Source organism: Medicago sativa, chromosome 7 (genome assembly GCF_051527215.1).
Source record: "Medicago sativa cultivar Bolivia chromosome 7, Bolivia_mono, whole genome shotgun sequence".
NCBI classification, from domain to species: domain Eukaryota; kingdom Viridiplantae; phylum Streptophyta; class Magnoliopsida; order Fabales; family Fabaceae; genus Medicago; species Medicago sativa.
In genome coordinates this window covers 48,784,605-48,810,901 of record NC_140755.1, presented here as the reverse complement: position 1 = coordinate 48,810,901, position 26,297 = coordinate 48,784,605, and the positions used below count along the sequence as shown (strand labels likewise).

Genomic DNA, 26,297 nt, shown 5'->3' with positions numbered 1-26,297 from the left:
AAGAACTCTAGAGAGATGGGGCCAAAGAAAAAGGAAGAAAACCACAACTCAGCAAGCGTTCCAACCCAACAGTTTGTGAAGAACCAACAATTCACCTGAAAACGCTTCAGATCGAATAAACCAACATATCCATATCAAAAGATCTAGATTTTAAAAGAGCACCTGAAGCCACAGAACTGGATCGAGTAAACTATGATCGGAGAATCGCGACCAACACTTCCAAAGCCCAGCTAAACAGAACGAGGGATATGTAATATGGACCTCTGTCGCTGTTCGACGTCGGTGCAAGAACGACGACCAACAACCACCCCATCGGGGCAAGAAGACGGCGCAACAGTGAAGATTTGAATCTTCTAAGACTGTGCACCGTTCCCTGATATCTACATCGTGAAGGAGAAGGGTTGGAAACAAGGTGGTGGTGCGAAGAGTTGTTCGGCGGCGGAAGTGTGTTTAGAAAGAAGGGAGAGTGTAAGAGAGAGAAAACCCAAAAAAATTCAAGAGCTAGTATAGATTTAGACGGACACTTCGTGTCCGTATGTCTGTTCTTCTTATTGTGTTAGGTACCGTTTGGCCCGACTTTTTTTCAGCTTCTCTGCGTTTTTAAGGAGAAGCTAGGCCAAACACAATATCAATTAAGTTACTTATTAAAAAAGTACTTTTTTTTAGAATGCATAAAATTGAATGGAATGACCTTTAACCAAAAGTTGTTGAATGCTACTTCAAAAAACTACTTCTCGACAATTTATTTCACAATCACCTCTCTTCAACCCACGCTGGGAACCTTTTTTTTTAATATTTATATTTCAATATGCTTTTTTCTTCCATTTAATTTTTTTTGAAGGAGAGTCCATTTAATTTTATTATATTTTTTAAGGAATTATATTATCTTTTATCACTTATATATTTAATTTCAATATCGTTTAATTATCACAACTTCGCTAATATTTTTATTCTCTATCTTCAACCTCGCAAATACACATACATTAGAGTGTGTGTATATATAAAGAGAATAGTTGGTTTTTTCTTTTCCAATTATACTCTATAACAAATTTTGTTATAAGAATACCATATTTTTGGTGTCATTCAAAAAGATAAGAATCCATATTATATGATATTATATTTGTTACATTGTTGTTGTCATTGAAAAAGATATGTTTAGTTTTATTTAATAAGAAAAAGATATGCATAGTTTTACAATAGAAATGTGCAAAATATATATAAGTATAATCTTTTTAGGTATCTATACTCGTACTTATAATTAAAATTAAAATTTTATAAAAATAATTATATGTATTACACAACACTAAAAAAATTATATGCATTAGCGTAACAAAAAATAGACAGACGGACATAAAATATTACTCTAATCTCTAATATGTGTGTATATATTTTCGAGATTGGAGAAAGGGAATAAAAATATTTGGTGTCTTCAATGACAACGTGAATAAAAATATTTCTTTTTGAAAGATCGTGAATAAAGTGAATAAAAATATTTGCTAGGTTGTGATAATTAAACGATATTGAAATAAAATATATAAGTGATAAAAAGATAATAAATTACTTCAAAAATAGATAATAACATTAAATGGACCCTCTTTAAAAAAAATTAAATGGAAAAAAAATTGAAATATAAATATTAAAAAAAAGATTCCCAACGTAATTTGAAGAGAGGTGCTTGTGAAATAAATTATCGAGAAGTAAGTTTTGTACAATATTTTGCCAAACAACTTTTAACTTAAAAATAACTTTAAAACTAAAAAAAAAATAACGAAACCAAACAGCTTTAGCTTCTTTCTTAAAGGGCTTTATTTTAACTTTGTTTTAAAGGAGCTTTTAGACCGTAAAAAAGTCTGGCCAAACGGTACCTTAATGTGTATAAATTATGAAAAAATAATTTTTATAAAATTTTGATTAAAATTTTAGGTATAGATATTTTGCACTTTTATATAGTAACAAACTAAACTTATCTTTCTGTCAAAAAAGAAAAAACTAAAATTATCTTTACAATTAAAATAATAATATAACAAATATTCCTTAAAAAAAATAACAAATATAATATCTTTTTTTTTAAATATAATAAATATATAATATAAAAAATATGGTTGCAGAAACATATTCATAGTTATATAGTGGGAACAAAGAGTAGTATAAAAAATATACCAACTTGTGCGCATATATAATTTTTAAATATAGTTTTAAAATTCCTTTAAAAAAATACTTTTGAAATAAATAAAATGTATCACTCATATATGTATAGCTCGTGAATTGCTCAAATGTCATACTAGTGTTTCGAACCACCTAATTTAACTTTGACGTTGGTTTTACGACTAATTCTACGATGCACAAGTAAAATATGTGTTGTACCATTCACAAATTTGTTTCCACCATTGGAACAATAAGTCTCAGACTTATATGTAAACCTGGTGGAAAAGTAACCAATCAGTTAGCCTGAAACCTATGAATTAGCAATAATAATTAGAGTTATATTTGAATCTTTTTAGAAAGTATATGTTCTGGTATATTGCGTTAGCCTGAAACCTTCTTTGAAGTGATCATTCTAAATGAAGAATTAAAATTTCTGTTATTTCCTTAGTTAGAGCTTTTGACAATGGCAGCATAATTTTAAATGAGGATATTTCTGTTATTTCTGGTATATTTCTGTTATTTCCTTTTACACAAAACTTACAATCACTACTATCATATATATTTTTGGTTCCAATTACTCGTTCTATTCTATTTTTCGGTGGAAGAATTGTTCTCTTAAATTTGGTGTTGAATGCAGTCCCTATTTTCTACCTTTCTTATATGAAAATGCCGCCAAAGGTAATTAAGTTAGTAGTGAGACTTCAAAGAAATTTTCTTTGGAGCGGACCCGTGGAGGGAGGAAGATTTGTTGGATGAAGTGGAATAAGGTTTGTCACTCAAGAAATAAGGGAGGTCTAGGTGTTAGGGATGTTAGGTTGGCAAATTTAGTCTTCTTGCTAAATGGCGATGGAAGCTACTCTGTGAAGACCGACCACGTTAGAAGAGGATTCTTATTGATAAGTCTGGGTCTAGGTTGGGTGGAGATGGGTGGGGAGCTTTGGCTTACATACACATCTGTTTGGCATTTTCTTGATCCCTTATTTTAGATCGAATACCGTCTCGTTCGAATCTCTCAACGTGGACAACTTCAAATTGTATTCTTTGTGGTATTTTGGAGGAGTCCGCGACACACCTTTTTTTTTAATTGTGAGGTGACCTCTAATGTGTGGCGTAAGGTTTTTACTTTGTTTGTAATTGATTTTCTTACACCTCCGGATTTGTTTGTTCATCTTGATTGTTGGACTCGTGAGGTCAATTCGAAGAAGTTGAGGAAAGGCATTTGTCTTTATTTGACGCGCCGCGATTTGAGTGATTTGGAAGGAGAGAAAATGATAGACTCTCCCGCTGTGTGCTCTGGCAGCAGGGTTTTGTAGTTCCTTCATGCGTATCTTTTGGTAGTGGCCGGGGTTTGAACCCCGGACCTTGCATATTTTATACAACATCCAACCAACTGAGCTAAGCTCACGAGGACTCCTTCTTGCCTATCTTAGCTCGTCTTGAGTAGATGTGGTGTTTTTCAATAATATTTAGCTGTTAAAAAAAAATCCATTAAGTTTTTTCATCCATTAAGTTACAAATATTTGTTTTCGAGATGTAGTAACACACATTAAACACTTTAGTGCTTTAAGTTCATTTTATTTTGGTTCTTAAGTTATTATTAATGTAAGAAACTTTAACAACAGAAATAATAAAGGTGTAACCAAGTTGTTTGGGCTCCAGTGGCAAGGAGCTCCTTCCAAGGACGTACCCGGGGAATACCGGGTTCGATTTTCAGGGGGAACAACGCTTGGCTAGTGCGCATGAGCCAGATTAGTAGTCCATCTTTGGTGGGTCGGAAACCGGTGCGAAAGCCAAAAAAAATAAAAATAATAAAGGTATCTAAGGTTTATGACTTAAGAGATCACAATGAAAAAAAAAAGTTAGAGAAACTAAATAAAATCTAAGCATGTATCCTTAAAAGAACTTATTCACCTATAAAAGTAAAATATTTTACTAAGCATATATCCTTAATAAAACTTATACGTCAGACACCTCACTTATTCATCTTTAAAAGATTAATTTTTAGCTACTTGAAAAAAAAAACTTTAAATTAACATAACAAACCAAAATTTTAATTTTAAGTTAAATTAGTAGACAATGAGTTGAAATATGGAGGGCCACTTTCGAACCCCACATTTTGAAATTTTAATTAAATTATTTTGAAATTAAAAAAAATATAACATTTTTATTTGAAGAATGAAAAATATGTTTTACATGTTGGATGTATGTATTATTCGAGTTGCAACAGTGCTTCACTCACAAAAAATTAAGTCCACAAACAAAGCCCATTGTCCAATGCGTATATGTAAAGATGAAAAGAACCCTATTTTGGTTTACAACAGACAAACTACCCCTGTTGCTTCCGTTCTCATCTGAAACCCTAAAACCAGCGCCATGGTTTCTCATATCTTCTATTTCCTTTCCCACCGGTGTCGGCGGTCCTCAGACCATTCCCAGCCAATTAAACGGAAAAAAATCTTCACCGGAAAATTTACCACCAGCGAAACTCTTCCGAAATTCAATGAAAAGGAAGAAAAGAACTTCTTTCAAATCTTCACACCAATTAGTTAAGGAAGAAACATCGTCTTAAAGCTTCACTCAGTGTCAAAGATGCAACATGTCCTTTCCTCCCACTTCTCCTCAAAAGGTTCACTAAACTAATCTCCCTCAACCTCTTGCTCCTATACGTTGGCCTTGAGGATCTTCTCTATCAAATTGCAAATTTCCCATTAATGCTTACATCCCTCACATTCCCCTTCCAATGCACCGGCGGATACACCTTTCCCGCAAATGGGTTGCAATTTTTCTCCCAAAACATTACAACTTTGACCTCTCTCACTTGTCCCTACATTTTTTTTAATGGGTGTCCGCAATGTCGTTACTCCTTTGGTGCAATTACATGTCAAACTTTGCCAGGCTTCTCTGTTCAAACATGATCATGATTCTTGTTCAGAATGTCTTCAGAATCCTATGGGCTATTGTGGTGTGCAAAATGATATCCAGAGCCTGATGGATGACAAGTACCTGATTGCCAGTGATGTATGTGTGATTGTGCCAGTGTTCCATGACTCTCCTGTTGAAAGTGTATCTCAGGCAAAGAATGTTGAGCCTTTGGTGATCAGGCTACCTGGTCCGGTATCTTATACCTCTACCAAAGCAATTCCTTACAAATACAATGCAACCATGATTGAGAACGGAGTGGAGGTGCCTCTGATATCCCCAGCTACAGTTGACAATGTTGCCGGTGAAGTTACAACTCTGAGAAGCGGAAAGGTCCGTCCACCCTTGTTTCAAAAGAAGGTAGTTACACCCATTGCCACGGTAACTCCACCAGTTGCTCCTCCTGTTGACAAGAACACCGGCCCATCAGGCCAATCTATTGAAGAGTCCAATCTGGACGAAATCCTGAGGCTCATCAAGAAAAGTGACTATAAAATTGTTGACCAGCTGCTACAAACTCCATCAAAGATATCCATCTTGTCTCTGCTCATGAGCTCAGAAGCTCACAGGAAGGTGTTGATGAAGATACTTGAGCAAGCTTACGTTGATCACGAAGTCTCTGTGGAGCAATTCAATGGAATAGTGGGTAATATCACCTCTTGCAACAGTTTGGGATTCGGTGATGATGAACTCCCCGAAGCAGGTAAACATCACAACTTGGCTCTACATATCTCGGTGCACTGTGGATCTGACATGATATCCAACGTGTTGGTGGACACTGGATCGTCCCTGAATGTAATGCCTGAGTCCACACTAAGGCAATTGAGTCATCATGGAATTTCCCTGAGGGGTAGCAGCTATCTGGTTAAAGCTTTTGATGGATCCCGCAAGGATGTTCTCGGGGAAGTAGACCTGCCAATTACCATTGGTCCCGAGACATTTCAAATAACTTTCCAAGTCATGGATATCAATGCCTCTTACAGCTGTCTCCTTGGAAGACCATGGATCCATGACGCTGGAGCGGTGACTTCCGCTTTGCATCAGAAGCTCAAGTTCATGAGGAATGGTAAGATTGTCACTGTGCATGGTGAGGAAGCATATCTAGTTAGCCAGGTATCATCGTTCTCTTGTGTTGAAGCAGGGTCCGCAGAAGGAACGTCGTTTCAAGGCTTGACTGTCGAGGGTGCAGAACCCCGAAGGGCTGGTGCTAGCATGGCTTCATTGAAGGATGCCCAGAAGGCTGTTCAAGAAGGGCAGACTGCTGGCTGGGGCAAAGTGATTCAGATTCTGGAAAACAAGCGAAAAGAGGGCCTTGGATTCTCCCCGACATCTGCTGTTTCAAAGGGAACCTTTTACAGTGCTGGGTTCATCAATGCTATTACTGAAGATGCTGCTGGAGGTGGTTACGTGCCTGCATTTGTTATACCAGGAGGCACTGTGAGAAATTGGGAAGCCATTGATGTTCCTTTAGTCATGCATGCTTCCATGTAATGTGTCTTGTTGCTCATGTTTTTCGTTGTTTTCAAAATAACAATCCTTTCGCTCTGCCCAAGGCGAAAGTGATATCATTGTAAGGGCTGTTTGTTTCGGCATTACCGTTATCAATGAAAGTTGTCGTCTTTTTCACGACTCTTTGTTTTTTACTTTTTTAGTGCCTTTTTCTTGGAAATAATGGTAATGCCAGAAAAAACCAAAACATCTGTATTTTCTTATTAATTTCAAAAATCTGCATGAAAAACTTTTTCTAAAAACATCCCAATCATATTATGCAGATTGAACCATAACAAACCCGTTGAACACAGTGACCCTATGGTTCCTCCAAATTTTGAATTCCCTGTATATGAAGCGGAAGATGAGGATGATGATGATGAAGAGATACCGTATGAGATCACTCGACTGCTTGAACAAGAACGAAGAGCCATTCAGCCTCACCAGGAAAAGATTGAGCTTATCAACCTGGGTACTGAAGAGAACAAGCGAGAGATCAAGATTGGTGCTGCACTTGAGCCAGAAGTGAAAAAGAAGATCATTCAACTTCTCCATGATTACCCAGATGTCTTTGCGTGGTCCTATGAAGATATGCCGGGCTTAGATCCCAAGATTGTGGAACATCGGATACCGACAAGACTTGAATGTCCTCCTGTCAAACAGAAATTGAGAAGGTCTCGTCCAGACATGGCTCTTAAGATCAAGGCTGAAGTACAAAAGCAAATTGATGCAGGTTTCCTCATGACAGCTGAATACCCTGAGTGGATTGCCAACATCGTACCGGTACCAAAGAAAGATGGGAAAGTTCGAATGTGTGTTGATTACAGAGATTTGAATAAAGCCAGTCCAAAAGATAACTTCCCATTGCCTCATATTGATGTGCTTGTTGACAGTACCGCTCAATCTAAAGTGTTCTCTTTTATGGATGGTTTCTCTGGTTATAATCAGATACGGATGTCTCCTGAAGATAGAGAAAAGACGTCCTTCATCACTCCGTGGGGAACGTTCTGTTATAAAGTGATGCCGTTCGGCTTGATAAATGCTGGTGCTACCTATCAAAGGGGTATGACCACTCTGTTTCATGATATGATTCATAAAGAGATCGAAGTATATGTTGATGATATGATTGTGAGGTCAAGTGATGAAGAGCAGCATGTTGTGTATTTGAAAAAGATGTTTGAAAGACTGAGAAAGTACAAGCTGCGGTTGAATCCTAACAAGTGCACATTTGGTGTAAGATCTGGAAAGTTGCTAGGCTTCATTGTCAGCCAAAGAGGCATTGAAGTTGATCCTGACAAAGTCCGAGCCATCAGAGAGATGCCAGCTCCTCAAACTGAGAAGCAAGTCAGAGGGTTCCTCGGACGTCTGAATTACATTTCAAGATTTATATCTCACATGACCACTACTTGTGGACCAATTTTCAAATTGCTCAGAAAGAATCAGCCTGTTGTATGGAATGATGAATGTCAGGAAGCTTTTGATAGCATTAAAGAATACCTGTTAGAGCCACCTATCCTTGTCCCACCAGTGGAAGAAAGGCTTTTGATTACGTATCTGTCAGTGTTAGACGATTCAGTGGGTTGTGTTCTCGGTCAGCAAGATGAGACTGGTAAGAAAGAACATGCTATCTACTATCTGAGCAAGAAGTTCACCGACTGTGAGACTCGGTATACAATGCTTGAAAAGACTTGTTGTGCTTTAGCTTGGGCTGCCAAACGCCTGCGTCATTATATGGTGAATCATACAACTTGGTTGATATCCCGAATGGATCCAATCAAATACATCTTTGAGAAACCTGCCGTCACTGGAAAGATTGCACGTTGGCAAATGTTGTTGTCTGAATATGATATTGTGTACAAAGCTCAGAAAGCAATCAAAGGAAGTGTCCTTGCTGAGCCCTCGATCTGAGAATTAAGCACCTTGACATCTATGGAGATTCTGCACTTGTTATTAATCAGATAAAGGGGGAATGGGAGACTCATCATGAGAAGCTGATCCCATACCGTGACTATGCAAGACGTCTGTTGACATACTTTACAAAGGTTGAACTGCACCATATCCCTCGGGATGAAAATCAGATGGCCGATGCTCTTGCTACTTTGTCTTCCATGTTTCGTGTCAATCACTGGAATGATGTGCCCGTAATCAAAGTGCAGCGTCTTGATAGACCCGCTCATGTGTTTACCATTGAAAATATGCCAGATCAAGCTGACAAAGATGTGAATGACAAAAAGCCTTGGTATTATAACATCAAACAATTCTTGCAGAATCGTGAATATCCACCTGGTGCTTCCAACAGGGATAAAAAGACTTTGAGACGATGGGCTAGTAGATTCTTTCTGGACGGAGAAATCCTATACAAGAGGAACTATGACATGGTCTTGTTGAGATGTGTTGATAAACAAGAAGCTGAGAAATTGATGCATGATGTACATGATGGTACTTTTGGGACCCATGCTTCGGGTCACACCATGTCAAGAAAACTATTAAGAGCCGGCTATTACTGGATAACTATGGAGCGTGATTGCCACAAACATGCTAAGAGATGTCACAAGTGTCAAATTTATGCTGACAAGATCCATGTGCCTCCACACGCTCTCAATGTTATATCTTCCCCATGGCCTTTCTCTATGTGGGGCATTGACATGATCGGAAGAACTGAACCAAAGGCTTCCAATGGACATCGTTTCATTCTAGTGGCAATTGACTATTTTACCAAGTGGGTTGAAGCTGCCTCCTATGCCAACGTGACCAAGCAAGTGGTTGTCAAGTTTATCAAGAATAACATCATCTGTCGATATGGTGTTCCCAACAAGATCATCACTGACAATGGTTCCAATCTGAACAATAGCATGATGCAAGCTTTATGTGAAGAATTCAAAATTGAACATCACAACTCTTCTCCTTATAGACCTCAGATGAATGGTGCAGTTGAGGCCGCTAACAAAAACATCAAGAAGATTGTTCAGAAGATGGTCACTACTTACAAAGACTGGCATGAAATGCTACCTTTTGCCTTGCATGGTTACCGTACTACGGTGCGCAGTTCAACCGGGGCAACTCCTTTCTCTCTGGTATATGGCATGGAAGCAGTTCTCCCACTGGAAGTGGAGATTCCATCTCTTCGAGTAATCATGGAAGCAAAATTAACTGAGGCTGAATGGTGTCAAAGTCGGTATGATCAATTGAATCTGATCGAAGAGAAACGTATGAATGCTATGACTCATGGACAGTTGTATCAAGTGCGAATGAAGAATGCTTTTGACAAGAAAGTCCGACCTCGAGAATTCAAGGAAGGCGAACTTGTATTGAAAAGAAGGATAAGTCAACAACCCGACCCAAGGGGCAAGTGGACACCTAACTATGAAGGTCCTTATGTTGTCAAGAAGGCTTTCTCTGGTGGTGCTTTGATTCTTACACACATGGATGGTGTTGAACTCCCAAATCCTGTTAATGCCGATATAGTCAAGAAATACTTTGTCTAAAAAGAAAAGAACAGCGTGGTAGGTCGAAAACCCGAAAGGGCGGCCTAGGCAAAAATGCGCTTCCCGGTAGATCGAAAACCCGAAAGGGCGATCCAGGCAAAAGTTAGGGACAAAAAAAAAATGAATATGAAAGAGCTCGCTGAGATTGTACGCAACTCAGGCAAGAATGAGCACCTCGATGAGCCGAAAACCCGAAAGGGCGGTTCATGCAAAAATGAGGTCAATAAAAGACAAGTAACTATATCTGGCAAATCACCATTAACCCTTGGGACATCTGCAACTGTCAATGATTTTCTTCATCAGAGGCTTCTGTACTTGTGGATTCAAAATTTCTATGAAATGTAGCGGTCATCGTGTTCAATGTATCACCAACCAATAAAATTACCATTTTCCAAGCTTTGTAAATCCGTGAAGTCATGCCTTTGGCTGATTTTCACTCTTCTACATCAGTTTGAGCCTTTCTACTGTTTGAAACTCTACTTTTCTTTCCACTTTCAATGCTTTGTACAAAATACTTTCTTTCTATTTGATAATATCAATGTCTGAAACAAACATCTTTTGAAAATTGAAAAATCCTTTTTCTGTCTATTTCGAAAGCAAACCTGAGCAATAAGGTACATTTCAATGAAACATGCATGAATGAATGAATGTCAATGTCTATTTCAATACACGTTACAAGCAGGTTACTCCCCAGGATGATCTGTGGTCAATGGCAAGAATGAAAAACAGAAGGAAAATGAAAAATTGAAAAAATGAAAATGAAAAGCTCGCTAAGTTGAAAACCCGAAAGGGTGGCTTAGGTAAAAAATGAGCACCCCGCTGATTGACAACCTATGAAGGCAATTCAGGCAAAAATGGGGCAATGAAAAGAATCTTATCCCCCGGTGAATCGAAAACCCGAAAGGGCGGTTCAGGCAAAAATGGGGTTTGAAAATGAAAAATGGAAAAAAATTGAAAAGCATTGACCACAGATGCGAACATCCAATGTTCATCCAGCACTGACACGCCTAGCAACGGCGACCTGTATCCAAGAACCTTCCAAGGGTCCCTCCTTTACAAGTTTTATTGCCCTCAGCCATGGTTTCGATACGTCTCTCAACGACGGTCTCTCCAAAGAGGTTTTTCCCCTGTGAATATGTCGCAGCACGAGCCACTACGTGCCCAATCTTCCAATGTCTTGTCTTCCTTTGTGAAACTTCTCTGCCAAGTTACAAACCAATCATGCATTTCAAGCATTCATACATGCATAATCATGCATTTTATGTGCTCATACATCCAATAATCTTGCTATACCATGCATACATGTTGCATATCCAACTGTCAACCGTCAAGTTCAATTTCAAATTTCAATTCCAATTCCAATGTCAAATTCAATTCAATTTCAACTGTCAAATTCGATGCAATCTAAATTTTCCAATCTCAATTTCAAACCATGTCAAATGTCAAATTCGAAGCAATCTCAATTTCAATTCAATGTCAAATTCGAAGCAATTTCCAATCTCCAATTTCAATTCCAATTTCAAATGTCAATCTCCAATGACAATCCTCAATGTCAATTTCAATGTCAAGTTCAATTCCAATTTCAATGTCAATCTCCAATTTCAATTTCCAATTCAATGTCAATATCCAATGCCAATGTCAATGTCAATGTCAATTTTCGATTCAATTCCAATCCAATGTCAATGTCAATCTCAATTTTCAATTCAATTCCAATGACAATTGCAACTCTCCAATCCAATGTCTATGTCTATGTCTATGTCTCTGTTCAATCTCAACTTTCAATCTCAACTTTCAATGTCAATTTTCAACTCAAATCAATGTCAATTTACTCTCAATTTGCTCTTGGGCCAACAAAAATGGTCATGTCTATTTTCAAATCAAGTCAATGACAAGTTACCCTCAATTGGTATCTTGTTAAACCAGACTTTCAATTTGTATCTTGTTACTGGTCAAGTGCCAGGTTCGATCCAAAAAGAACCACTTGTACCTGCTCATATACCTATGCTTCCGGACAAACGACAAGTTCGATCTAAAAAGAACAGTTTGTACCCAGCTCATGCTTTGTTATCAGTCAGACGGCAAGTTCAATCTGAAGAACAGTTTGTACCCAGCTTATGCTTTGTTACCGGTCAAACGACAAGTTCGTTCTAAGAGAACAGTCTGCACTTTCCCACATGACGTGGTGATAATCCAACAAGCAAGTTCGATCCAAAGAAACAGCTTGTATCAACCCTTTTGTCTATGTCCCCAGCCAAACAGCTAGTTCGATCCAAAAGAACAGTTTGTGTCTGCCTATCTGTTTGTATCTTCAACCAAGTGTCAAGTTCGATCCAAAGAACAACTCGTATCTGCCTATGTGTCCATGTTTCCGGTCAAGTGCCAAGTTCAATCCCAAGAACAGCTTGCACCTATCTCTCGTTTTGTATTTCTCGGTCAAGTGACTAGTTCGACCCAAAGAACAGCTTGTACCTTATTTCCTATCCCTGGTTTTGTCTACCCTGTCAGTGTCTATCTGAATCCCCAGTGACATGACAGGTCCTATAGACTCCAGTTGTTTGTCTTGCATTCATAATCAAAGTGTTACATGGCATTCATGTTTTTGAAAATCTGAAAGCGTATTTTTATGTCCAAAAACAGTGCAAATGTTAATATTTAAGTATCTTCGTCCCGTCAACTCTAAGACTTCGTCTCTTGACTCTCCGGACAAAGAAACTTAAATAGGGGCAGCTTAAGTCATTTGATATGTCTCTGATCAATTGCATCTTTCTCTGTATTTTATTTCAATGTTATTTGCAAAATTTACATGGAAGGGCATTTTAGTCATTTCCTATGTCAAAATTTCTCTCAGTCTTTCAAAATTTTGTTTGAGTTCTTTCAAATAAGTTTGAATAAGTCTTTGTTTCAATTCTATGTCAAAGTCCATTTTAAAAATTGCATTTGAAGTCATTTTGAGTCAATTCTGCCCCTAGGGGCATTTTAGTCTTTTCATGTGTTAAAACTCTGTTTAATTCTAAAAATTGTCTCTGAGTCTTTTAATCCGCTTGTATGAACTCTTGCTTTAATTTCCTGTTAAAAATCCATTTTAAAATTTCATATCTGAGTCATTTACAGCTGTTTTAGCCCTAGGGGCATTTTGGTCATTTCACACGAAATTTTGGCAGAGAGAGGTTACTTTAAAGTACCTCATTTAGGCCATTGGTTCGTTTTAGTCCGTTTTGTCAAATTTTAGACGTTTCACTTTACGTTTAGTCAAATTATCATTTTTTATTTTCAATTTTTATGTTTAGTTTTTTCTAAGTCCAAAGTGTCCAAAATTGCATTCAAGTCCCTTTTAGTTTTCTTTTTAGGCCTTAATTTCGCATTTTTGCATAATGGTCCTTTTTACTTCAATTTTCTTCTTTAAGTTTTTTTAAATTGCAATTAAGTCCTCTTTTCCATTTTGCAGTTTTGTCCCTTTAGCTTTTTAATTTGCAGAATGGTCCTCCAACCTTCAAAAATTGCAAAAAGGCCCAGAGTCCAGAATTGGCCCAAGAACGAGTTAGTTACAGGTCCAGTACAGGTGTCACAAAATCATTGGGTCTCAAGCACACATGGCAGCCTATATAAAGGCCAACTCATCAACATGCAGGAACAGAATCAATCATTGGGAGCCAACTCATCAACACATTTCCATTTCTCTCTCTTCTCCACAAAAGATCAAACCCTAACCGTTTTCCAGAAACACGATGAAGTTCATGAAGAACTTCATCCCCAAATCATAAACCCTAACTCAATTCAACCTCAATCCTTCACAAAACCGTACCAATTTCATCACCAGAAAGTTCAATTCAACAGTTATGTACAAAATCAATTCAAAATAAGATAATTTGTTACGCAGTTCTCAGAGATTCGAATTGAATCTTCATCATCGAACAAAAGTCTCTGCAATTCCAACACCGAATCCTCCAAGGGACGAAGCGGTGTGATCACAGAGACGAAGAGGTGAGAAGAAGGAGAATCGAAGAGAGAACCAGTGAAATCACAGAGACGAAGAGTGAGAAGACGAAGAAACTTCGATTTATTTTCGAAGTTTCGATCAAAATATACCTCAGAGACGAAGAAGAAGCTTCAACATCTTTCTCCTCTTTCTTTTGGCTCGAATCTCCAGTTTTCAACAGGTATATTCAAAGAACCTCCTCGTTTTTTTTCTTTAAATCATCATCGAAGGCTCAACGGCAAAAATAAACGGTGAAACTGAATAGATCAACAAGTTTCGAAACTTGTCCTTTCGAAAAAGTTTGAAAAAGATTGAAGAAGTTCAAAGTCGAAACCCTAACATGTAGATCTAGGATGATTCACCATTTATTTCGTAAAATCAAGTTCAGATTCATAATCAGTGTGAAAAAAAACACAAGTTAGGGTTTAGATCCAAACAGATCGGAGAAATTTGAGTGTCGTCGGAATCTGGAATTCACGGCGGTGACAATGAAGATTCCGACAAATCTTCATCGTCTCCAGCCGTTTCATTCCAGAAACCGGCGGTGGAGGATGAACATTGAAGAAGAGAGAAGTGAGAGTTTCTCTCACTAGAAGAGAGAAGAGAGAGAAGGACGAGTGAAAAGTGAGCTGGACCGGTCTCCAGGCACTTATATAAGCCTGTGAACCGGTCTGGTTCACTTGGTTTATTCCCCTGACCGTTGGATCTAGGTTTGATCCATCTGGATCAATCCAACGGTCCCTGAGTCGTCCTCTGATCCGTTTCCTGCTGGTGTTTGGGCCTTAGGCCCTTTGGTTCGTTTTCTGGATTTTTCCTTGCTATTTGTCTTACTGCCTATGCTTTTCACACTCCCATTCATACTAAAATTACTTGGCAAAATTCTATAAAATTTGTGCATGTTTCTTGTTAATTTTGAAATGTTTTTGTGTAACTTTTTGTACTGAAAAAACTTATAAAAATATGTGTGGTATTTTCTTGCTAATTGTTACTATTTTAATTGAAATTTGTGGAATTTTATATGTTCTTGAGCTTTTAAAAATCCTTCAAAAATTCTATAAAAAAATTGTGTATGTTTCTTGTTAATTTTGTGATACATCTATGCATTTAGTTCACTGAAAATTTTGCCAAGAGGTGTTAACACATTTTCTTGCAATATTCCTTGTTTTTTATGTGAAAAACCTCTTAAAATTAGTTCAATTCTATGCCATGTTCTTGATGACCATTTGATATACTTGATATGTGTTTCTATGAATCTCTAGTCACTGTTTGAACATAACTTTGATGCCTGTGTGTGGACCTTAGTTAGTTGCTTGGTTTACAAGTCATGTTTGTAAATAAATAGTGTAAATATGCCTAAATTCATTCAAAATGCAAAGCTTATCATATTGCTTCGATTCTCCTTCTAAAACCTGAGTTTGTGCCTTTGGAAAATATGTTGAATTGTGAGAATTATAAGCCATATGATTCTTGCATTTTGTTTGTTTGAATTTTGGCTATATTTTGCATTGTTTTGGTTTTGTCTTGTGTTGATTTCTATTGCACTTGTTATGGTATCTTACTTGCCTTATCTTTACCATATTATATCTTGTGCTACTAACTCCTTTCATTTCATGTTCCATCATTTCATAAGCATCTTCATTTCACCCCATATTCATTTCTTTCTTGCAACTTAATTTGTACCAAAGTTAGAATGTAAACACTTAGGAGTTGTAATATTTTCCTTTATGCACTTTTAATTTCTTGGCAAAGAGGCCATAGAATGTATCTAGGGTATGATGTAAAGGACAATGGACTCTAATGATGTACACCGACACAAGCACCGACACATGCACACACATCACTATATAGCTAGAATATGCATGTTTAGATGTATGATTAGGATTGTATGTTTAGATGAATGCCTAGGACTTATACTTAGAAAAAACCCATTTTCCAAACAAATATGAACAACTTCACTCAAACATTTTTCATAATAAACCTTGGGGTCAAAACCCCATTGAATTTTCCTTTTATTTTCTTAATCAAATTTCAACACATTTTAATCATACTTTGACTCGTTTTTGCAATTCACTAATTCAACCTCACAATTTCCTAATCTCATGCCCTTGAGGCCTCTCTCTTATTCTTCAAAATTTCATTTTCAAACTTAAAATCAACCAACAAAAACAAAAACATTTTTGGAAAAGAACTACGGTGGATTTGATCCCTTAAACGGGTACGTAGGCAAGGGACAAAATTCCTTCAATTCAACTAAAATAAAAATCCAAAAACATTCTTCTCCCTCCAATTCTTCACTTAGAATATTCTTAGGTTTAATAAACACCTTCAAAATAGCATTTAAAAATAAAGCGCGCGCGTAGAAATTAAAGACGGTTCCTATAGGATACTATAGTCGTTATGGGTGCCTAACACCTTCCCGTACCGAAAACAACTCCCGGACCTCGATTCTCAAGGGTTTTGCTTACTTTTTCCCTTCCCAAGAAAAAATGAGATATCACCGGTTTAAAAGGTTCAAACGTAATCAATGTTTGACACCCGAAAACCAAGATAAAACAAACATGATCTAAGTTCGGGTGTTCAAGCTAACATGTCTTCCGGTCTCCATCTATTGATTGAGGAAGAAGAGGCAATTCCGAAAACACAGGAGGTGGGTGGAGTTGGTGTGTCTTTGAAGGAATTGGATGCTAACAAGTTATTGTCTAGACAAAAAGTGGTCTTAGGGAAGTTGAGAGTGATGGAAGATGTGGATGTTAAGAAAAAGGTGTTAAAGGGGAAAGTGCATGCTATCCAATGATAATTACAACCTTCAATGCTAGAGATTTGGTTGGGTGGGTGAAGAGGAAGAAGGTGAAAGAGTTGATTCGGCTTAACAATATAGAGTTTTTGGCAATTCAAGAAACTAGATGGAGGATATTTCTATTAAATTTTGTTCTAGTCTTTGGGGAAGTGATGATTGTGATTGGTCTTTTCATCCGTCCGAAGGAAGTAGTGGAGGTATTCTTTCCTTGTGGAGGAAGTCTAGTGCTACTATTATTACTAAGGTGGTAGGAGAAGTGTAACAACCCGATTTCTCGCTAGATTTGTTTTATTATTTATTTATGTGTGTTTATATGTGCTCTTATGTGATTAATTGCCTCTGTGTGTATTTTGGTCATGAATTGTAGAATTCGGTGTTAGAAGGGTATTTTAGTCATTTTGGACTCAGTGGTATTTTGGTCATTTTGTGAGTAGGGGTAATTTAGTAATTTTGATGAGGATTATTTTAGTGCTTAGTGAGAGCCGTTATTACCTTACTGAGCATTAGAGAGTTATAGTGAATTATTTTATAACCGGTAAGTGATCGTTATTATTATATTTTACCGTTAAGTGGGTAGAAACATTTTGAATTAGATTAGTAAATGGGTTAGGCCCATTAAGGCATTGTGAGTTGAGCCCAATTATGTAGAGCCTACATAAACTCTAGTCTTTAGAGAAAATAGGGTTCCATAATCATTTTACACATTTTTGAGAAGAGATAGAGAGAGAAAAAGCAAGAGAAGATAAGGGTTTGAAGAGGAAAGCTAGAGAGAGCTAGAGGGAGGTAGAGGATTCACGGATTCGAGCTAAAGTAAAGCCTTAACTTGAGTTTGTGAAGAATTAAGGTAAGGGGGTTAGATTTCAATCATAATCTTTAGTTGTAGCTTCTTCCCTAATTCTATGCATAAGTGCTTAATTGAGATAAGGGATTATTATGAATCTAATTGATGAAATTCATGCTTATGTTTTGATGTAATTTTTGGGTAAGTGAATTTGTTGATAATCAAGTTGTTGTTGATTAAATTACATTCTCAATATATGTTTATGTGTATACTTTGTGGATTTTGCTCAAATTGGTATGAATTAGTGTTGTTGTGGTTGATTTGTGATGAATTCATGTTTGAATGAAGTTGTTGTTGAATTAGATATGTTGTTGTTGTTGATTTATACCATGGATATTCCATTTTGTGAAGTTATTGTTCCTTAATGAGTTGAATAAAAATGAGTTGATTATGATTTTGGATGTGAACTTGATGATTTGAAGTGGTATAAGTGTTTATTACAAGTGTTATGATTATGGGTAATGTTTTGATTTAATTTGGGAGTCTTGTGTTTGAGTCTAGTGATTTAAGAGTGAATCTTAAGTGAAAAACGTATTGTTAAGCTGATTTTTGAACTGCTGTGAAGCCCAAAATCGGCCAACGAGTTGCCAAAATCGGCCACCGATTTCTGAGCTGATTTTCTAGTTTTGACTTTGCAAAAATCGGCCTCCGATTTCTCAAAATCGGCCACCGATTTTCTGTCAGGAAAATCTGGAAAACATTCACATTTTTCACCCTTTTTCGTTTTTAATTGGCCTTTGGTGTAAGCATGAAAGTTTTAGATAATTATGTTTGCTTTCCAATGGCTTTGGTTTGACTTGAAAATGTTTTTTGGATTTTGAGTTATGATGAAAACACTTCAAGTAGGTCTTGGAGAAATTTTAAGGAAACTTAGCATAACTATTTCCAAGTCATCCCAAAACTTATGGTTTGGTTTCTAAACTTCAAACTTGAGTATTAAGAGTTCAATTAAGGGGTTTGAGAGTATTTAATCTATGATATGGTGGGTCTAACTTGGTTTTTCCCTTATTTGAAATAACCTTGTTTTTGAGACGAACTTTGTCGAAAATGATATTTAAAGCCGATTACCTTATAAATCTTTCGTGGATAGATTTATATGATTAAATGAGGATATGTGAATGGTTGTTAGGTGTTGAAAATGATGTCTATCCTAAGGTGTTGTATTTTTCCACTTTACTTGGTTTATGAGAAAGTGCATGGAATTGTTGGATTATGTTGTGTAGTTGTTGTTGATTAATGTATATGTGACAATTGATGTTGATGATTGTCGATAAAATGGTGATGACTCTTACTTGAATCGCGAATTGTTGAATGTGTGGACATGAATACTTGACAATGCAATTGTTGTTGAATTAGTCAATGTAATTGGAGGTGTACTTTTACATTGTCGTTGGTGGTTGTTTATGTTGTAAGTTGCCTTGTCGGGTCGTTGTTGTATGTCCATGCATCATACACATATTGAGTCATATGAGAAATGTAAAAGGAGGTGTACTTTTACATAGTTGGATGGTAAGAGGAGGTGTACTCTTAAATAAGATGTTATGTTGGCATCTAATGGTTGATGATATGGTACCACATGCATATACGTGTCGAGTATATGCGCATATCATATTGGCATGATGTCTTATTTGTTGCATGTGAACGATGATTGTTGGTGATAAGTGTGTTTGATGAGTACATACTTGTAACATTCGGAATGGTCGTGTGAATGTGTATATGGAAGTTAATTGCTCATGTAAATGATTTGAGACTTGATTTAATTATTTAATGTCCTACTGTTTATATTGATTATGATCGATGGGTAGACGCTGTGCAGGAGTGGTTCGCTTTTGGTGAGTTCTTAGATAGCGGGAGCTAATCTCTGTTATCGTTTTGAAGCTATAGGTTTAGGCTCTGATTAGGTTGTCAGTGTCTTTATTGCTTTTGTTGGATTTATTTTATTATTGAGGTTACCCACTTGTCGGGATTTGGAGGATTTATATGATGATGTATCTTGATATCATGGCATGTATATTTTGGAGATGTATGATTTGTATCCGCTGCGACTGTTGAGATTTTATACATGCATGTTGTTGATTTGGGATTTTGTTTAGAAGTAGCGTCTATTTCTTGAATATATGTTATATTGTGTTTTATCGCTTCAATAGAAATAGGGCGTTACAAGAAGGCTTTGTGGGAGTCTGTTTGGAGTGGGGGATTTTAAAACATAGATGTGTTATCATAAATGTTTATTCTAAATGTGACTTGGAGGCTAAATCAAGGTTTTGGGAGAGAATTATGGTGCTTAGGAGGGAGATCGGGGACGAAGCTTGGTGTGTTTTAGGGGATTTTAATGTGGTGTGTCATCGGGAGGAGATTAAAAGGGGTTGATCTGGGGTTAAAAGGGTGGCACAAAGAGGAATATGGGGATCCTGAAGAGAATGTCCGGAGGTTGGTGGAGGAGATTATTGAGCTCAATTGCAAAGGGGAATATGTTTGGTTGGAAGAGTTCGAAATCCAAACTCGGAAGTCTAAATTTGGGGAGCTTTGGAGGAATTTGAAGGCTAGAGATTCCATATTGGCGCAAAGGTCGAGGTTGAAATGGATAAAAGAGGGTGATGCGAATTCTAAATACATCCACAATTGCATCAAAAGGAGGACTAGCCGAAACGTAATAAAGGCATTAAAGGTGGGGGAGAGGTGGGTAAAATCCACGTTGGAAGTGAGAAGAGAGGTAGTGGATTTTTTTACAAGGCATGTAGAGTCGATTGCATGGGAGAGACCAAAGCTTGATGGGGTTCATTTTCATTCCGTTACGGAGGAGCAACATATGGGATTGGTATGTCCTTTCGAAGCTAGTGAGATTGAGGAGGTGGTGAAGGGGATTGAAGAATGACATAAGGATCTTCTTCGATCAATTCCATGCTAATGAAATTGTGCCTAGGGGTTTGTTGGCGTACTTTGTTACTTTTATCCCTAAAATTAATTCGCCTCTAGAGCTTAAGGATTTTAGGTCGATTTCTTTGCTTGGGAGTATTTATAAATTACTTTCCAAGGTTCTTGATAGGAGGTTGGCAAAGGTTACGGATTCAAGGATCTTCTTCGATCAATTCCATGCTAATGAAATTGTGCCTAGGGGTTTGTTGGCGTACTTTGTTACTTTTATCCCTAAAATTAATTCGCCTCTAGAGCTTAAGGATTTTAGGTCGATTTCTTTGCTTGGGAGTATTTATAAATTACTTTCCAAGGTTCTTGCTAGGAGGTTGGCAAAGGTCCTCATAAGCAACCTATCTTTATCCTCAATCTCCCTCTTAGCCTTAGCTAACTCTTTCTTCAATGTCAAGACCTCATGAGTCTTCTGCTCATCCTTTCCATCCAAAGTCATGATCAAGTTCTCAGCCTCATAGTATCTAGCCCTCCACTGATGCTTCTCCCGACTCTCCATAGCTAGATGCTCCTGATACATCTCCTGGGTAGGTGGGAGTAGAGGCAAAGGCATGGTAGGGACAGATGCTGACACATATCTCATAGAGGGGTAAGGCATACCAATCTCCTCGGCTTGGTTTATCACCCACTGTGTATAGGCCTCATGAGCAATACCGGACCTTACACCCATATGCTTCACCTCTTTCTTCCGAAGCTTAGACCAAGCATCTATGAAGTCCTCTCTTATGCCGGTGGGAGCATTGGAGTAGTGAAAGAAATAAGGAGCCGTAGCAAGATTGATGGGCTTATCTTTCATCGGGAAACCAAATTGTCGCAAAGCAAGCTCCGGGTTATAGTTGATTCCACCCCGGGTACCAAGAAGAGGTACATTAAGAAACTTTCCACCACCAAAGATAATTTCCTTGACTCTAGAAGCTGGAGTGAGCCAAACCACTTCATTAGGAGTGAGAGCCATAATCCTCTGTGAAATAGACCAATTCTCCGGATTGTCATGGAAAGACTCCGGAAGGTGCGAAATAAACCACCTATAGAGGAGAGGCACACAACAAAGAATGTAGCCACGGCCCTTGCCGGAATGATCATGAATAGCATGATATGTGTCAGCTAGCAAAGTAGGAACCGGATTCTTGGAGTGGAAGATCATAATAGCATTCATGTCCACGAAGCCATCAAGATTCGGAAAGAGAATAAGCCCATAGATGAGAAGTGCAAGAATAGCCTTGAGAGTGTCCTGACAAGTGGTATTGAGATTGGCTTTCCCAAGAAGATACTCTGAAGTGAACCCTCGGATGCGTGCCTTAGTGACAAGATTCTTGGAGACATCGGTGGTCTTGAGATAGAGATCCTTAGCAATAACCAATGGAGTAAGAGGAGACTCAAGTCCTGAGAAAGGTACCCCCTTAGCAATAGATAGATCCATCAAGGAAGAATAAGCCTCTAGAGTAGGCACCAGCTGAAAGTCCGGAAAGGTAAAGCACCGATACTTCGGATCATAGAATTGTACTAGAGTGTGCACAAGCTTCTCATCCACATTAGTATGAAGAATAGGAAGTAAAGCTCCGTAACGATGTCGGAAACCAGTCGGATCCTCAACCTTGAGTGCCAAATCTCTCAAACTAGCCAAATCCACTTCTTTGAACTTGTAGGAATTAGTCCTCTTCATTCCTACAATGTTTACAAATTCAACTTGTCTAAGCCCTTCGATAACAATGCATGGAAAAAGTTTATGCATGTATGCATGCATGCATGAATGCATGATTATGTTCAAGTTCGGAGAAAACATAGAGGGTTGAGATTCAAAGTTGAGGAGTCATGGGTGGACACGGCGTCCGGTGAAACTAGGGCTTTAGGATAATAGTAACCGGGTTCTAAAAGGTTCCCAAGTTGCAACCTCTCCGACGTATCTCATGGTGTCACGAGACAACACTCGCTCCATGATTATCCGCGGAAGGTCTAACTTGAGTGTAGTATCGCGTGACGACTAAAACTCGAGACAACACTCGGTTTAGCCTCCGCACTACATCCTAGAAAAATGGCCATGGATGGGTTTGGTTATCTACGGTTCATAGCGTCATAGAACAATTAGAAGTAAAGTGCCTAAACGCGACAACACGCGCCGACAACATCACCCCCAAAATGCCTCAGCTATGTGGGATTGATCGCATAATCCAAAACACGAGGCAACCCCCGGAATGAATTGTCGATTATATCCCTCCTAAATCCTAAGTTCACTCAGCCCGGGTGCAGGACTTTTGATATTCTCACCCCACACGTTTGCAAGAAATTAAACATTTATTCACATAGGAAAGCAAGTAAAAGAAACAAGTAAAAAAGAGCGCAAGCGTGGAAATAAAGACTAGGCGTAACTCTCGAATCTCCCCAGTGAAGTCGCCAGCTGTTTTATCTTGGTTTTCGGGTGTCAAACATTGATTACGTTTGAACCTTTTAAACCGGTGATATCTCATTTTTTCTTGGGAAGGGAAAAAGTAAGCAAAACCCTTGAGAATCGAGGTCCGGGAGTTGTTTTCGCTACGGGAAGGTGTTAGGCACCCATAACGACTATAGTATCCTATAGGAACCGTCTTTAATTTCTACGCGCGCGCTTTATTTTTAAATGCTATTTTGAAGGTGTTTATTAAACCTAAGAATATTCTAAGTGAAGAATTGGAGGGAGAAGAATGTTTTTGGATTTTTATTTTAGTTGAATTGAAGGAATTTTGTCCCTTGCCTACGTACCCGTTTAAGGGATCAAATCCACCGTAGTTCTCTTCCAAAAATGTTTTTGTTTTTGTTGGTTGATTTTAAGTTTGAAAATGAAATTTTGAAGAATAAGAGAGAGGCCTCAAGGGCATGAGATTAGGAAATTGTGAGGTTGAATTAGTGAATTGCAAAAACGAGTCAAAGTATGATTAAAATGTGTTGAAATTTGATTAAGAAAATAAAAGGAAAATTCAATGGGGTTTTGACCCCAAGGTTTATTATGAAAAATGTTTGAGTGAAGTTGTTCATATTTGTTTGGAAAATGGGTTTTTTCTAAGTATAAGTCCTAGGCATTCATCTAAACATACAATCCTAATCATACATCTAAACATGCATATTCTAGCTATATAGTGATGTGTGTGCATGTGTCGGTGCTTGTGTCGGTGTACATCATTAGAGTCCATTGTCCTTTACATCATACCCTAGATACATTCTATGGCCTCTTTGCCAAGAAATTAAAAGTGCATAAAGGAAAATATTACAACTCCTAAGTGTTTACATTCTAACTTTGGTACAAATTAAGTTGCAAGAAAGAAATGAATATGGGGTGAAATGAAGATGCTTATGAAATGATGGAACATGAAATGAAAGGAGTTAGTAGCACAAGATATAATATGGTAAAGATAAGGCAAGTAAGATACCATAACAAGTGCAATAGAAATCAACACAAGACAAAACCAAAACAATGCAAAATATAGCCAAAATTCAAACAAACAAAATGCAAGAATCATATGGCTTATAATTCTCACAATTCAACATATTTTCCAAAGGCACAAACTCAGGTTTTAGAAGGAGAATCGAAGCAATATGATAAGCTTTGCATTTTGAATGAATTTAGGCATATTTACACTATTTATTTACAAACATGACTTGTAAACCAAGCAACTAACTAAGGTCCACACACAGGCATCAAAGTTATGTTCAAACAGTGACTAGAGATTCATAGAAACACATATCAAGTATATCAAATGGTCATCAAGAACATGGCATAGAATTGAACTAATTTTTAGAGGTTTTTCACATAAAAAACAAGGAATATTGCAAGAAAATGTGTTAACACCTCTTGGCAAAATTTTCAGTGAACTAAATGCACAGATGTATCACAAAATTAACAAGAAACATACACAATTTTTTTATAGAATTTTTGAAGGATTTTTAAAAGCTCAAGAACATATAAAATTCCACAAATTTCAATTAAAATAGTAACAATTAGCAAGAAAATACCACACATATTTTTATAAGTTTTTTCAGTACAAAAAGTTACACAAAAACATTTCAAAATTAACAAGAAACATGCACAAATTTTATAGAATTTTGCCAAGTAATTTTAGTATGAATGGGAGTGTGAAAAGCATAGGCAGTAAGACAAATAGCAAGGAAAAATCCAGAAAACGAACCAAAGGGCCTAAGGCCCAAACACCAGCAGGAAACGGATCAGAGGACGACTCAGGGACCGTTGGATTGATCCAGATGGATCAAACCTAGATCCAACGGTCAGGGGAATAAACCAAGTGAACCAGACCGGTTCACAGGCTTATATAAGTGCCTGGAGACCGGTCCAGCTCACTTTTCACTCGTCCTTCTCTCTCTTCTCTCTTCTAGTGAGAGAAACTCTCACTTCTCTCTTCTTCAATGTTCATCCTCCACCGCCGGTTTCTGGAATGAAACGGCTGGAGACGATGAAGATTCGTCGGAATCTTCATTGTCACCGCCGTGAATTCCAGATTCCGGCGACACTCAAATTTCTCCGATCTGTTTGGATCTAAACCCTAACTTGTGTTTTTTTTCACACTGATTATGAATCTGAACTTGATTTTACGAAATAAACGGTGAATCATCCTAGATCTACATGTTAGGGTTTCGACTTTGAACTTCTTCAATCTTTTTCAAACTTTTTCGAAAGGACAAGTTTCGAAACTTGTTGATCTATTCAGTTTCACCGTTTATTTTTGCCGTTGAGCCTTCGATGATGATTTAAAGAAAAAAAACGAGGAGGTTCTTTGAATATACCTGTTGAAAACTGGAGATTCGAGCCAAAAGAAAGAGGAGAAAGATGTTGAAGCTTCTTCTTCGTCTCTGAGGAATATTTTGATCGAAACTTCGAAAATAAATCGAAGTTTCTTTGTCTTCTCACTCTTCGTCTCTGTGATTTCACTGGTTCTCTCTTCGATTCTCCTTCTTCTCACCTCTTCGTCTCTGTGATCACACCGCTTCGTCCCTTGGAGGATTCGGTGTTGGAATTGCAGAGACTTTTGTTCGATGATGAAGATTCAATTCGAATCTCTGAGAACTGCGTAACAAATTATCTTATTTTGAATTGATTTTGTACATAACTGTTGAATTGAACTTTCTGGTGATGAAATTGGTACGGTTTTGTGAAGGATTGAGGTTGAATTGAGTTAGGGTTTATGATTTGGGGATGAAGTTCTTCATGAACTTCATCGTGTTTCTGGAAAACGGTTAGGGTTTGATCTTTTGTGGAGAAGAGAGAGAAATGGAAATGTGTTGATGAGTTGGCTCCCAATGATTGATTCTGTTCCTGCATGTTGATGAGTTGGCCTTTATATAGGCTGCCATGTGTGCTTGAGACCCAATGATTTTGTGACACCTGTACTGGACCTGTAACTAACTCGTTCTTGGGCCAATTCTGGACTCTGGGCCTTTTTGCAATTTTTGAAGGTTGGAGGACCATTCTGCAAATTAAAAAGCTAAAGGGACAAAACTGCAAAATGGAAAAGAGGACTTAATTGCAATTTAAAAAAACTTAAAGAAGAAAATTGAAGTAAAAAGGACCATTATGCAAAAATGCGAAATTAAGGCCTAAAAAGAAAACTAAAAGGGACTTGAATGCAATTTTGGACACTTTGGACTTAGAAAAAACTAAACATAAAAATTGAAAATAAAAAATGATAATTTGACTAAACGTAAAGTGAAACGTCTAAAATTTGACAAAACGGACTA

The 26,297-nt window shown here is 37.5% G+C and overlaps 1 protein-coding gene across 1 annotated transcript; it reads left to right on the top strand.

The window, feature by feature from the left end:
* The first annotated feature begins 19,983 nt into the window (after positions 1 to 19,983).
* Positions 19,984 to 20,526, top strand: LOC146906385 (uncharacterized). Its single transcript, XM_085728807.1, has one exon. The coding sequence runs from the start codon at positions 19,984 to 19,986 to the stop codon at positions 20,524 to 20,526; it is 543 nt and encodes a 180-aa protein (XP_085584933.1).
* The last annotated feature ends 5,771 nt before the right edge of the window (positions 20,527 to 26,297 follow it).

What these genes read in the sequence shown, in the direction of transcription:
- LOC146906385 (XM_085728807.1), top strand. Translation starts at nt 19,984, where the DNA reads ATGTGGTGTGTCATCGGGAGGAGATTAAAAGGGGTTGATCTGGGGTTA.